The 12,551-nt window shown below is 28.0% G+C and overlaps 1 protein-coding gene across 2 annotated transcripts; it reads left to right on the forward strand.

The window, feature by feature from the left end:
• The first annotated feature begins 721 nt into the window (after positions 1-721).
• Positions 722-7,880, forward strand: LOC149880719 (plasmolipin-like). 2 transcript variants are annotated; one of them, XM_090069703.1, is made up of 5 exons: positions 722-848; positions 5,649-5,779; positions 5,914-6,087; positions 6,234-6,338; positions 7,596-7,880. In XM_090069703.1, the coding sequence occupies exons 2-5, from the start codon at positions 5,666-5,668 to the stop codon at positions 7,671-7,673; spliced, it is 471 nt and encodes a 156-aa protein (XP_089925829.1). In that variant the 5' UTR covers positions 722-848; positions 5,649-5,665; the 3' UTR covers positions 7,674-7,880. The 2 variants fall into 2 exon arrangements, with proteins under 2 accessions (XP_089925829.1, XP_089925828.1); XM_090069702.1 differs by having other exon boundaries at positions 728-848; positions 5,646-5,779.
• Positions 7,881-12,551: the final 4,671 nt, after the last annotated feature.

The raw sequence follows: 12,551 nt of genomic DNA on the forward strand, positions 1-12,551 counted from the left end.
CAAATTGCTTAGTATAATGTTGCAAATCATCTTTAAGCCTAGTTTCTAAAAAATCTAATACAGCTCTTGGGACTCGATACTGCTCTCGAAAAACGTTGTCAGAAACATCTTCGTTAAAAAAGCGACCATTAAACTAAAATGATATTGAAAAACAAAACAAAAATATAATTTCTGCGCCTATTTAGTTTGATTTCTGATTTTGTTCGATAAAAAATCATTATATATATATGTATATATATATATATATATAGTAATTTTAAGTAATGTTTTAAACACCAACCTCTCGAGGCAATCGGTGGCGAAGCTAATTTTCTGCAACTTCGAAATCTAAGTCTTCGCCCGAAAAAATTAAATTCATGTTCCTACTTTAATTTTACACAGCTTTTTTAAACACCAAATACTAGAATGTAAAAATATTCATAAAAGTAGAATAGACAGCACAGCATACTTAATGACTAATAAAATTCATTAATTAGGCCTAATAAATAAAAATTACAATAAAAATTACTATTATATAACTACTATGTATTACGGATAAAAAAGTTCGTGAATTTTAGTGACGTATACGTTTTATGCTTTATAGCAATGGCCGAAAAAAATACAAACAGCGATAAATTCTTCGAGATTACGAACTTTTTTTCGTACGTGAAAAATTGCGTTTTTACGAAAGATTTTTTTTCTCGAAAAAAACTTCGAATTGTTTATAGCATTGGCCCTGGGAAAAAAAACATCTTATTGATTTTATAAAACGTGTAGTCGGGGAAACGTCATTTCTTAAACTTGATGTGTTGTTTATTTGCGGAATACAAAGTATTGCCAACATTTAAATTTGTTTAGCAAAGAAGCATGTAAGTAGATAATTTTCAATTTATTTTTTAGTTTCTTACTTAGTAAATGCTATGCAAATATATATATTTTAAAAAAATACAAGGAAAAAAGAGGGGATTTTTAAACTCATAATAACCAAGACTCAAAGAATCGATCATTATAAAAAGGGCTCCATTAACACAGTCAAAATATATGCGCTTTATTAGTCTTAATAGTCAAAATATATCCGTTTTAAATACAAGTTGTATTATACAACATTCGAGTTGAGCGAGTATATTTGATAAAAAGCATTGTTGTCAAATGGGGTAGTAAAAAATCAATAAACCACTGATCATCTTTTCCTTAATTATAACCTCAGCCGTAGCCTTTAAAAATTAGGTTTCGCTTTGAGTTTCGCAAAAACTTGCAAAAAAAGGTGCTCCATAACTATCCGAGAGGTTCCGGGTAAATAACAGGCCACTTTTGAGGTAAAAATAGTTATAAAAAGGACATCATGCAAATCCAGTTAAGAATGTCAACCTAACAACAATCTTTAAAAAGTAGTTCAAATCGATCACAATATAGTTTATAATCAGTTTAAAATTTGATTTCTTTAACATCGTTTCTGTGATCAAGTCATCGTTTGTATGATCAAGCCATCGTTTGTATGTTGATTGGTATTTTTATATTTTTAGTGTTAACTGTTGCTGTGTAAAGCAGTACTAAACGTCGTGCATACTACTTTACACTGCAACAGTTAATACTGAAAAAAAAAAAAACAAAAAAACAAACGTCATACCCTTATTTTGAATCATTAAATTGTTTAAACTGTATTTATGTTCCAAAAACATTTCTTTCGTCCAGGACACTTTGAAAACAATGATCAATTGTAAAATTTCCTCGACACAAAAACATTGTTATTAAGAAGTTGTTATTCTTGTCAATGTGGTGAAGAAAGTCAGTTGTATGAGGTGTTAGCTTCATTAATATTAAGACTTCAAACTAGATTACCTCTATCTCGTCAAATGAGTGACAGATGTCATAAATCAACATTTCCTTACTCTCTAAAAGAATCTTGCTCCTTACTCTTTTGAAGAACCTTGTGAAACGGTTTTTTTTTTCCGTTCTTTATGATTCTCATTCTCTTTTTGTGCGTTATCCCGAAGCCTAAATCAGCCACGTTAACAGCGGTTTTGTTAAGATTCTTTGTTTTAGTTTCAAAAAAGGCAAGTTTTCTTCCTTACTGTTCTCCTTCTCTATTTGGGTCACTTATTAATGTAATAATAATGATAATTATTATCATGATGATAATGTCAATAATAACAAAAATGTTAATATCACATTATATTCGGTTTTTATAAAACATCTTTTAGCAATTCATTTATTTGATTTTAAAATATTCGTTTTATTTTTTAAAAGTTTTTATTATGAAAGAAAAATTGCTAAGAAAATTGCTATTATATATAAACAATTTTTGATGGGTTTCTTTGTTAAAAATAGTATAAATTACTTAAGCAGTTTTTTGAGTAAAAATATGAATAAAAAATATTCATATTTTGAATAAAAAAGGTTTTAAAGTCAAGCTTAGTAAATTGCATTTCTTTACCAGCTAATAAAACAGAGCATTTTTAAGGCTTCATTTCTTTTTATTTGAAAGTTTTTTTTTTAATTGAATTTATCTTCTTTACATGTTTTCTTAGGAACTGAAAAACGTCATAGCGCAAAAAATATATTTATATCGCTGCGAAAAAATCTACTTTTTAACGTTTTTCAGCTTGCACTGCCAACATAATTAAAGTAATATGCATGATATTATCTTGAATGTTGCATTGTGAACACAGCATTTTGAATATGTAAGATACTTGCCTCATGACCTACTTAAAATATACAGCCTTTTGCTAGATAAAACTATTGACCACTTTAAAAAAATTCATATTTTGTATGTTTGATATTTTGTATAAAAATTTAAAACAGGAAAAAATTTTTGCATTTAATAGGGATTTGAAAGGTATGAATTAATTCTTTTTTTTTTTTAAGTCAAAGGACTGGAAAAGTCAAAATTCTTTTGTTAAAATTTTTTTTAACGCATTTTTAGAACTAATCATGTGATATTTAAAAAGTGATTTGCAAAAATTTCTTGCAAATTTTTCAGAGAAAGTAAAGTTAGATAAGGATCTAAAAAAAACTATTTTATAAAAAATAAATGTTTTCGTTATGATAAAAAAATGTAAAAAATGTGTGCTTAGAAGTATTCCAATCTATGTGTAAATCTTTTTGTGAAAATTTTTTTTATAGTGGAACAAAAATTTGGATAAATGAGACAAATTGAAGTTTGAAAAAAACTTTAGAAGTTATTTGGGAGTTCAATAAAGCAATCAACAGATTTTTTCAGAAGTCTACTGATAGTGTGTGCAGAAAGTTTATACGAGGGCAAGTTTTTTATGATATCGGTCTAGTTTTTAAAGATTAAATTTTCAAATCAAAAGATTATTTTAAATTTTTTATTAAGTAACCTTTAGTAAGCTAACGAAATAAAAGAATTTGCGAATAGAATTTTAGCAGTATGAGGTGTAGCACCATTTTGCTAAATTATCCAACTTTTGTATCTTCCATAAAACAAGATGCCGAGTATCTTTTTAGCTATTTTGATTGATTCTTCCAGTATATATTTTGCTGAAACCATCCCCATATTCTAGCCGTGCCTACATCTCCTTGTAATCTTAGTATAACATAGCAAGATAAATACTTCTCATTTTTATATCTTTTAAAATACATCTTTCCTTTTCAATTTAGTACCTTAAAATTAGCCTCATCACTTGAAATTACCCAATTTTTCAACAGACTAGTTGATTCTTTCTCCGCACCATTTCAATCGTTTTAGGCGGTCTTTTACAGGCAAAAGTGGTTTTTTAATGGCAATATATGATCCTATGCCGTTGTGGGGTAACAGCTTTTTCACTGTTTCTTTACCAATTTCAGCTAACTTTGAAGGCCTACCAGATATTCGATAATATTTGACAGGCAAAGTTTCTTTAAACTTGTTTGATGTATTTTGAATACAGCCCTCTGAAACACCGACTAATTTTGCTATACCAACATTAGTTTGGTTTGCTTGTTTATTTAAAGCAACAATTTGCCATGTAACACTCTTAGGGATACTTTTCTTGTCAACTTTGTCAAAAAGTTTACCAGATCAGATTTATCAATATTTCAAAAATTTAGTCCTTCATAAATTTTTTTGATAGAGTATTTTATAATTAATAAACAACAGCTACTATCATTTTCAGAAGAAACGGAAGTCGGGTAGATTAAATAAATTTAAAATAACACAATTCGTTTAAACTTAATGGTTATTTATTCCCAGTTAATAATCGATAATTAAATGATTAATTATCCAATAGAAAGGAAGGAAATGTTGCACATGCATAAAAAAGGAGCCAATAAATAGAGGAACTCTTACTCTAATTAATAAAATGAGAATTTTAAAAAAATCTTTTGCTTTAACAATATTATCATTAAACAACTAGATCATTTAATAAAAAACTAGATCATTTAATAAAAAACTAGATCAGAACAAATTTGCCCTCCGATAAACTTTCTAGACACACTGCTAGACACACAGTACAAAAACGTCAAAAGTTGCAATTCGTATTAACAGTTATCAATGGCCGCAAAATGGCGAGAAAGTAAAAAGCCGAAAAGATAAGCAAAAATAAGACTTTAGGATAAAAGCACTCATCATAAAATCATATTTTTTTCGTTTCATTTATTTGAAAATTTCTATCGTGAATGACGTCTTCAAGATGCAATTAGGGTGTTAAAGTATGTAAAGTGTTAAATGTATGTGAATATTAATGTACGCACTTGTTAATGTATGTAGGTCTTAATGTATGTAATGTGTCAAAATGACGTGGTTGTAAAACTGTATAAAAAGGGAGTATAGTTTGTTAATTGTATGATTCGCAGTCAGATGGAAAAACTATTATCAAGTTCATAAAGAAAACAGTGACTCCTTAGTGTCTCAAGGAAAGTCTAAATAATTTTCCACTTTTCTTTTCACAATAAATAAATGATATTTTCAACAAAGAATTCCTTTTCCTTTTTCCTTGCCAAACCTAGTCATACTTATATCTAAAACTCTTTCCATTCATTGTAGAGTTTGAGTAATTTGTCAATATATGAGTCAATTCTCCTAGTGTGATATTGTGCTTTTTGCCAATTTTCAAAAGTCAATTTTCACCTCCTTACATACGGTTCTGAAACAAGTTATTAATAAAATACAACAATTATTACATATCATAACATTGTATTTTAATAAAAGTGTCTATTATAAGAATTAACATGAAAACATGTGTTTTTTGGCAATTGATACATTAAATAATATGTCTAAACTCTCACCTCTTCTCTAGACTGTAGATATGGTGTTTGAAAGGCAATTAGTCGGAGGACATTTATTAGATCATTTATTAGATCTTTAGCTTCGATCAATTTTTTCTTACAGTTTTATTCATTTGAACGGCTGACGGATCAGATTAAACGTAGCTGTAGAACTTCTGATAGGCGTATATAATTCGCTTATCAACAAGTTTTTGTTTAGTTTGGGTGTACAAATGCTTGACGCTGATAATCATCCTAAAGTTGCTTCTTAAGTCAAAGATTTATATGAGTTGTATCTTGTAGCATTCTGTTTATATTGTGTTGAAAACACATTCCCATTAAATAAAATGACTACAGAGAGTTGGTCATGTGATGGGTATGTGTTTTTGGATGCATAATTAAAAGCGCAAACTTTGTGTTTAGTTTAGTTTTTTTTTTATCTGTTTATTTATTTCAATAAGTAGTGTGAAGTTATTTCAGCATGTCTGAGGCTCCTAACGCAGTATCTGATAAAAACTCCGGGTCACAGTTTGATATAAAACCAAACTTTGGATTTGTTCGTTCTCCTGCTGGAATTTTAATGATTGTAAACGTGGTAAGTATAATAATTATTGAAAATCTACATATTTTTAAAAATCTGATGAGTGAATTGTAATGATTTTTAAAAATTAACACAACTCAATGTGAATATTTGCCAATTCTTCACGAAAGATGCTTTTTTTTTTCTAGATTCTACTTTTTCTTGCTTGGGTAATAATGGCTGGCTCGATATATGGAATTCAGTGGGGACCGACTTCTTTCTTCTTATTCACCACAGTTACTCCTTGGTTAATACTCACCATTTTGTTTCTTGTATTTCTTTTAAAGCTGCACACTAAATTACCCATCAACTGGCCACTTACGGTACGGACTCCTACTTACTCTATTTATTCTAAGACTTTTACTTAAGACCAAAATTTTTTAGCATTGCTTTTGTAAATTGCCTGAGTTTTCTAAACTTTTAAAATCTTTGTTTAACGATACATTCTTTTTTTTTCTCCATTTCTCAGCTTTTGATAAACTGCGCAATGTGGGCCTTTCTGTTAATTATATCTTCCAGCATTATTGCAAATTACGCAGCAAGATTTTATATACCCGGATTCGGTGCAGCTTCGGTAAAAAGAAAATATATTAACATAAAAAGAACTTTTTTCGTTTGTTATTTTTATAAAACTCTAAATATTACAGTATATTAAAATTTTTAGAACACAGGCCTAAAAAATTATTTTGTGTTGGGGCCAAAGTAATAAAACTGTTTCTTGGTAATTTCAAGACGCTGAATCCGAAAATGACATCTACTTTTTACCATGAGCTTTAGCTTTCTTTTAATATTCTTTTTAATTTTAAGAGATTATTTTTAATCTGGCAAAATCCGCTAACTCCGTGTATCACCAAAATACGCTTAAATTGCGTGTAATTTATCATTAACGTGTAATTTATCGTTGACGTGTAATTTATCGTTAACGTGTAATTTATCGTTAACGTGTAATTTGTTGTTAACGTATAGTTTCTTTCTAGTTTTCACTCTGTAGAATACCTTTACTTTGGTGATAAGTAGCATTACGACCTAAACACTACTTCCGTTTACTCGCCTACTACCATCACCGGTGAGAAACTGCTACAATTTTTTTTATTTTTTTTTTTTTATTAACAACATAAATTAGATACGTTGTTAAAAAAAAACAATTCCTAGGAGAAAAAAAAAAAAAAAAAAAAAAAAAAAATCAATTCCTAGGAGAAAAAAAAAAATTAATGGAAAAAGAATTTCTTTTTTCTGATTTTCTTGATTGTTTGGAGTCAGGTGCGTGGCAGTTTAAATTACAGTTGCAGTCTAACATTATTTTGGTATCCCATCTTCCTTGGTACCTCAGTCACAAACAAAATAACATGGAGTTTTTTCTTTTTATAAAGATCTAAACAGTTTTGATGTCTATTTGATATTTACATACATCTTATGTTAAAAAGATGTATTTACTTACCGATCATTATAAATTTTTTAAACACTTTCTGCATGCAAACTATCATACCTAAAGACACCTGTAGGATTTGCCATCATCAAAGAAAAAAAGCAATTTGGCATAACTAAGGGATTTTGCACAGTAAAAAAAATACAGCTAATCAAGAAAAATGAATACTATATGATATAGATGATTTTCTGATTCAGTGTCCTAAAATTTCCCTCGAAACAGTTTTTTCCCTTTATAGTTCATACCTATCCAGCGCCAAAACATGTGCTGACCAGTGAAATAGTTATTATTTTGTGACTCTTCCAACGTTTGAAATATCAGCGCCTACAAAATTTGAATTTTATATCTTTAATATAAAGCTGTATCATAAATTATTGTCTTAATATATTTGTCATTTTTTTTCAGGCTTTTGGATTCTTTGCAACTTTTGGTTTGGCAATTCAAAGTTTTTTTCATTTCAAAGAGTTCAGAACTCCCGCCTAAAATGAAATTGTCTTAAATAAAGAATTATTTATATCATATTTTTTAATAAAATATAAGTTATTCTCTATTTAAGGCAATTTTAATGATATATATTTTTTCAATGCTGTTTATTATAATTGCATTTTCTTTACCGCGGGATTTCATTACTGATTTTAAAATTAAACCTTTAAAATTGTTGACATAATCCAATTATTGTTGTTTATGTAATGATTTTTTTGAAATAAATAATTGAACTCATTTTTCCCTTAACGTTTTGTTTTTTAAACTGGTTTGGTTCTGGTTTTTCTATTTCTGGTTCTGAAACATAACTAATTTTCGTAAATTGTATGTTTCAGAACCGTTTGTACGGTGACGAGGATAAACTTTCGAGACAAGTTCTTCCTGCATTTGTAACTAAGAATCGCTGTCGCACAATTTCAGAAAAGAATGTAATGTTTTTTTTGTTGGAAACTCTTCCAATCACATTGTCGGAGCCGAATCACCTTAGACCAAGCAAGTTTTACGCTTTTTTTCTACATTGTACAAGTTCAAAATCTTCCATCGAAGGAAAGTACAGTGCTGGTGAAACAAGAAAATTTTTCTCTTGTGATGAAAGAGTAGAGTAGACCGGGGCACTTTGGCCCTTGGGGTATGATGGCTCTTTTGAGTTAGTTCTCTAACCATGCGCTTCGGCGCGCCAGGAATAAAAGGGAAAGTTGGCAGTACTCCTCCCCTCATTACTTAGATGTATCACAGATGTCTGACACAGTTGACAGTGTTGTGTCAATTTATCAATTTTGGATAAGTTGAAGTTTATTTTGAACAGTTTGTTTGATGTTTTTGTGTTTACTAGTCTTCGACAGTAGTGGTATAAGTATGTATCTTATTTGATGCATAAAGTCTGAGGATTATTTTAATGTACAATGCTACACGGTATCTGTTGATGGGTTAAGAAAGAAATAGTTTTTATTCTATACATGGCGATGGGGCAGGTTTACCTAGCACAAACGGGGCACGTTGGCCATGGGGGCTAACGTAGCCCGTTTACGCATTCACATTTTTGATTCATATTAAATTTTTTGTTATGGAAAAAAGTGTTTGTGATATGTTGTTTTTATTAAAACGCTAATATTATTGAGATTTTATAGCCAGTTTCAAGACATATTAGATAAGAACTGAGCCTAACAAATCAAATCGGTATTTGGTAAAAATGTTAGAGTTTCATACTATATAGGTAATAATATTACATATTATGTAAACTTAAGGAAGAATGTAATAACAGTAAGTAAATTTGTTATTGATAACTAAAAAAATTAAATGTGTAAATATGTGATATTAATAAATAGATATTAAATGTTAAAAAAAGTAACTATGCAATATAGTAGCTAATTGTAAGTCTCAACACACATCAGTTGTAAACCAACTTTAAAATATGTTAGGGAAGAATTGTCCTAATAAATGAATGGGCATTTAATAATTTTGTGAGCAAAATCAAGACTTCATTGTGTTTAGGTAATGGAAAATTGTATATAATACAATATATATATATATATATATATATATATATATATATATATATATATATATATATATATATATATATATATATATATATATATATATATATAGATATATACACATAAGACACCTTTTTCACAAATGCTCATTTTGATGAGTATTGGTAATAGAAACTAAAGAAGAACAAACATTTTTTATTTGCGAGAAAAATTTTTCTTTTAACATTTTACCTTGGATGATATACTAAAACATAATACTTTATATTAAAATTTTATCAATTAACAAAAATAATAAGAGAAAGAACTGCAATATATCAAAATATTTTATATAAAAATGTTATAAATTAATAAAAATTATAAGAAAAAGAACTGCAATATATCAAAATATTTTATATAAAAATGTTATAAGTTAATAAAAATTATAAGAAAAAGAACTGAAATATATCAAAATATTTTATATAAAAATGTTATAAATTAATAAAAATTATAAGAAAAAGAACTGCAATATATCAAAATATTTTATATAAAAATGTTATAAATTAATAAAAATTATAAGAAAAAGAACTGCAATATATCAAAATATTTTATATAAAAATGTTATAAATTAATAAAAATAATAAGAGAAAGAACTGCAATATATCAAAATATTTTATATAAAAATGTTATAAATTAATAAAAATAATAAGAGAAAGAACTGCAATATATCAAAATATTTTATATAAAAATGTTATAAATTAATAAAAGTTATAAGAAAAAGAACTGCAATATATCAAAATATTTTATATAAAAATGTTATAAATTAATAAAAATTATAAGAAAAAGAACTGCAATATATCAAAATATTTTATATAAAAATGTTATAAATTAATAAAAATTATAAGAAAAAGAACTGCAATATATCAAAATATTTTTTAAAAAAGAGTTTCTTAAATATCTGACTTTTGAAAATCAAAACGTTAAAAAAATTTCTCCAAAAATTAGAAGTCGGAAAAAGTGAAGCTTTTTCAAAAATTAAACTTCTTAAAAATCCAACGAAAGTTGTCAATACCTTAAATTAGTTTTCAGTTTTCCAACTTTGGTTGAATTAAATTTTTTAGTTAAGATTTTTTGTTGTATTCAGAATTGTTCTGAAATGCAGTAAAGCAAACAACCCCTTTTGACATTATTGATGATTGTCCATTTTGGTCGACCGTATCTGGGTTTTGTTTCCTTAGTTTCCTTGTGTCTTTTTTTCACGTGACCAATGCACATGCTATTTAAATGGTTCATATTGAAAAACAGATGTCACTTTTGTTGCTCCACAACAATGAACTCCACAATTATTAACTCCACAGTAATTAGCTCCACAATAATTAATTCGACAATAATTAACGGCATTTGCCGTTGAATTGCGAAGATCTTCACTATTCTCCTTGTACTCATCCATTTTTGAGTGTGTTTGTAATAAGCTTCAATAAAATTTAAGAGCGAAAATGGTTTTTAACTGATCTTTTATAAAAAACGTTCAAAACTAAATTGTTTGGGTGTAGATGTCACAGACAAATAATAATTTAAATATTTTCTGCCAAAATTTTATTACATACAAAATGATAGTTTTGAAAGCTACTGCACATACCCATGTTTGTGAAGGAAGTCTATAATGCAAGAACTAGTGTTGTTTTGTTATAAGAGTTAATCAAACTTTGTTTGGACAGGTTCAAGACCGTTCACGTGTTCCCGATCGAGGAGAAAGCAAACGTGATCAACTTTATGGCGGAGATCGACGGACAGACAATCAAAGCTGAAGTCCGCAATTAACCATTGCGTATTGTTCATAGCAATACATTTGCTCCAGTTTCCTCTAAATTTTAGGATGTTGAGACAAAAGAGTTTATCAAAGCTTGACGGAAAGGATATTTATTTATTTATTCTGATGATTATCTCATTCTGCCTCTTTTTTCTGTTTTATTCTAAAATTTATTAGCAACCTATTAATAAATTTTAAAACGGAATTGGACTTTTCTTTTTTATTAAATTTCATTAGCAGATTGCTAATAAACTTTACAACAATACCTAATGAACACAGAATTGGACTATTTCTCCAAAGGAAAACACATCATTATTTACCTTTACAACAATATTATGTTCATCCATAGAACCATACTTTTCTGCTCATTTTGTCAACGTTTAGAAAGTTGATGTGTCATTTAAGGGTCACTGCAAGCAAAATCATTTTATATTTTTTATTTTATGTAAATTTCTCATAAAACTAAAATATTTTTATGGTTAGAAGTTATTTAAAAACTAACACTGAGTTTTTTAAATGCTTATGAAGATATAAATTATTTGTATAAAGATTGCAAAAATTGATAAAAATATAATTTAATTCGAATACACTGAATGTTATAGTAAGCGTATTGTTTTTGGCTATTAGAAAAATTTTGGCTACTTGAACACAAAAGCAAATGGGAGAACTCAATTGTGCTGACCGTTTTCCCGTTTTTAGGTAACGAAACTCAGTAGACCAAAAGCTAGCTAAGTATATTGGTCTATTATCAAAACCAAGTTCAGATATCGTAATTTTACGCAAAAGATATAGCTTATTGCACTCATTATTAACATAAATATCTAAGAAGGAGAAGCATAGATTATGTGCCAAAGGCTTATTATTTCCTAGTCAAACCATGTTAGTTTAAACATGCACCCCACTGGAAAACACTTTAAGGCGTTATTTATTAAAGTGATATTTTGTTGAATTTTTTGGCTGAATCCATTTACTTCGCCTCTAATATACTATCAAGAGATTCACATATGACTAAGGATAATATTTAGGTAAAGTAGTTGTACATTTTAAACTTACTGGTCTTTTAAATAGGGTATTTGTAAAAAGTGCCTCAACAGACAATAATTGACATGATTTTGCCAATCTAAATGATTTTTAGTAATTGATATTTATATTTTATTTTTTATATTTTAAATAGAAGCTAGACACCTAATGCAGAATTGTAAAGCATCACTACTCTCTAAAGAAACATTAGTTTGTTCTCCAATAATTCCTACTGATAAGAAAAGAAAAGATTTTAAATAAGTTAAAGTATTTAAAATAAATTAAAGAAGTCGAAAATTTTTAAAAAGCGAGTTTATATAACTTGATAAATATTGTAATGTGAATAGAATTCCGTAATAATTTTTCTTAGGGTTGTTGATTTTATTGCTGAGGTCACCATCGTGCAGAAGTATGTCAATTGCGAGTCAACCTCAATTAAGACCGTTCATTTGTTCCCGATCGAGGAGGAAGCGACCGTGATCAACTTTATGGTGGAGATCGACGGACAGACAATCAAAACTGAAGTCCGTTATTAGCTAGACGTATGACAAAGACGTATGACAAAGCCGTAACCTT

This window comes from Hydra viridissima, unplaced genomic scaffold (genome assembly GCF_058129835.1).
Source record: "Hydra viridissima isolate aposymbiotic clone 2 unplaced genomic scaffold, HvirCarnegie_v1 scaffold_12, whole genome shotgun sequence".
Taxonomy (NCBI): domain Eukaryota; kingdom Metazoa; phylum Cnidaria; class Hydrozoa; order Anthoathecata; family Hydridae; genus Hydra; species Hydra viridissima.

Excerpts from the sequence above, each read along its gene's own strand:
- LOC149880719 (XM_090069703.1), top strand. The coding sequence starts at position 5,666 with ATGTCTGAGGCTCCTAACGCAGTATCTGATAAAAACTCCGGGTCACAG. Across the intron at positions 6,088-6,233 it reads CCATCAACTGGCCACTTACG|CTTTTGATAAACTGCGCAAT; the intron begins GTACGGACTCCT and ends TCCATTTCTCAG. Across the intron at positions 6,339-7,595 it reads CCGGATTCGGTGCAGCTTCG|GCTTTTGGATTCTTTGCAAC; the intron begins GTAAAAAGAAAA and ends ATTTTTTTTCAG.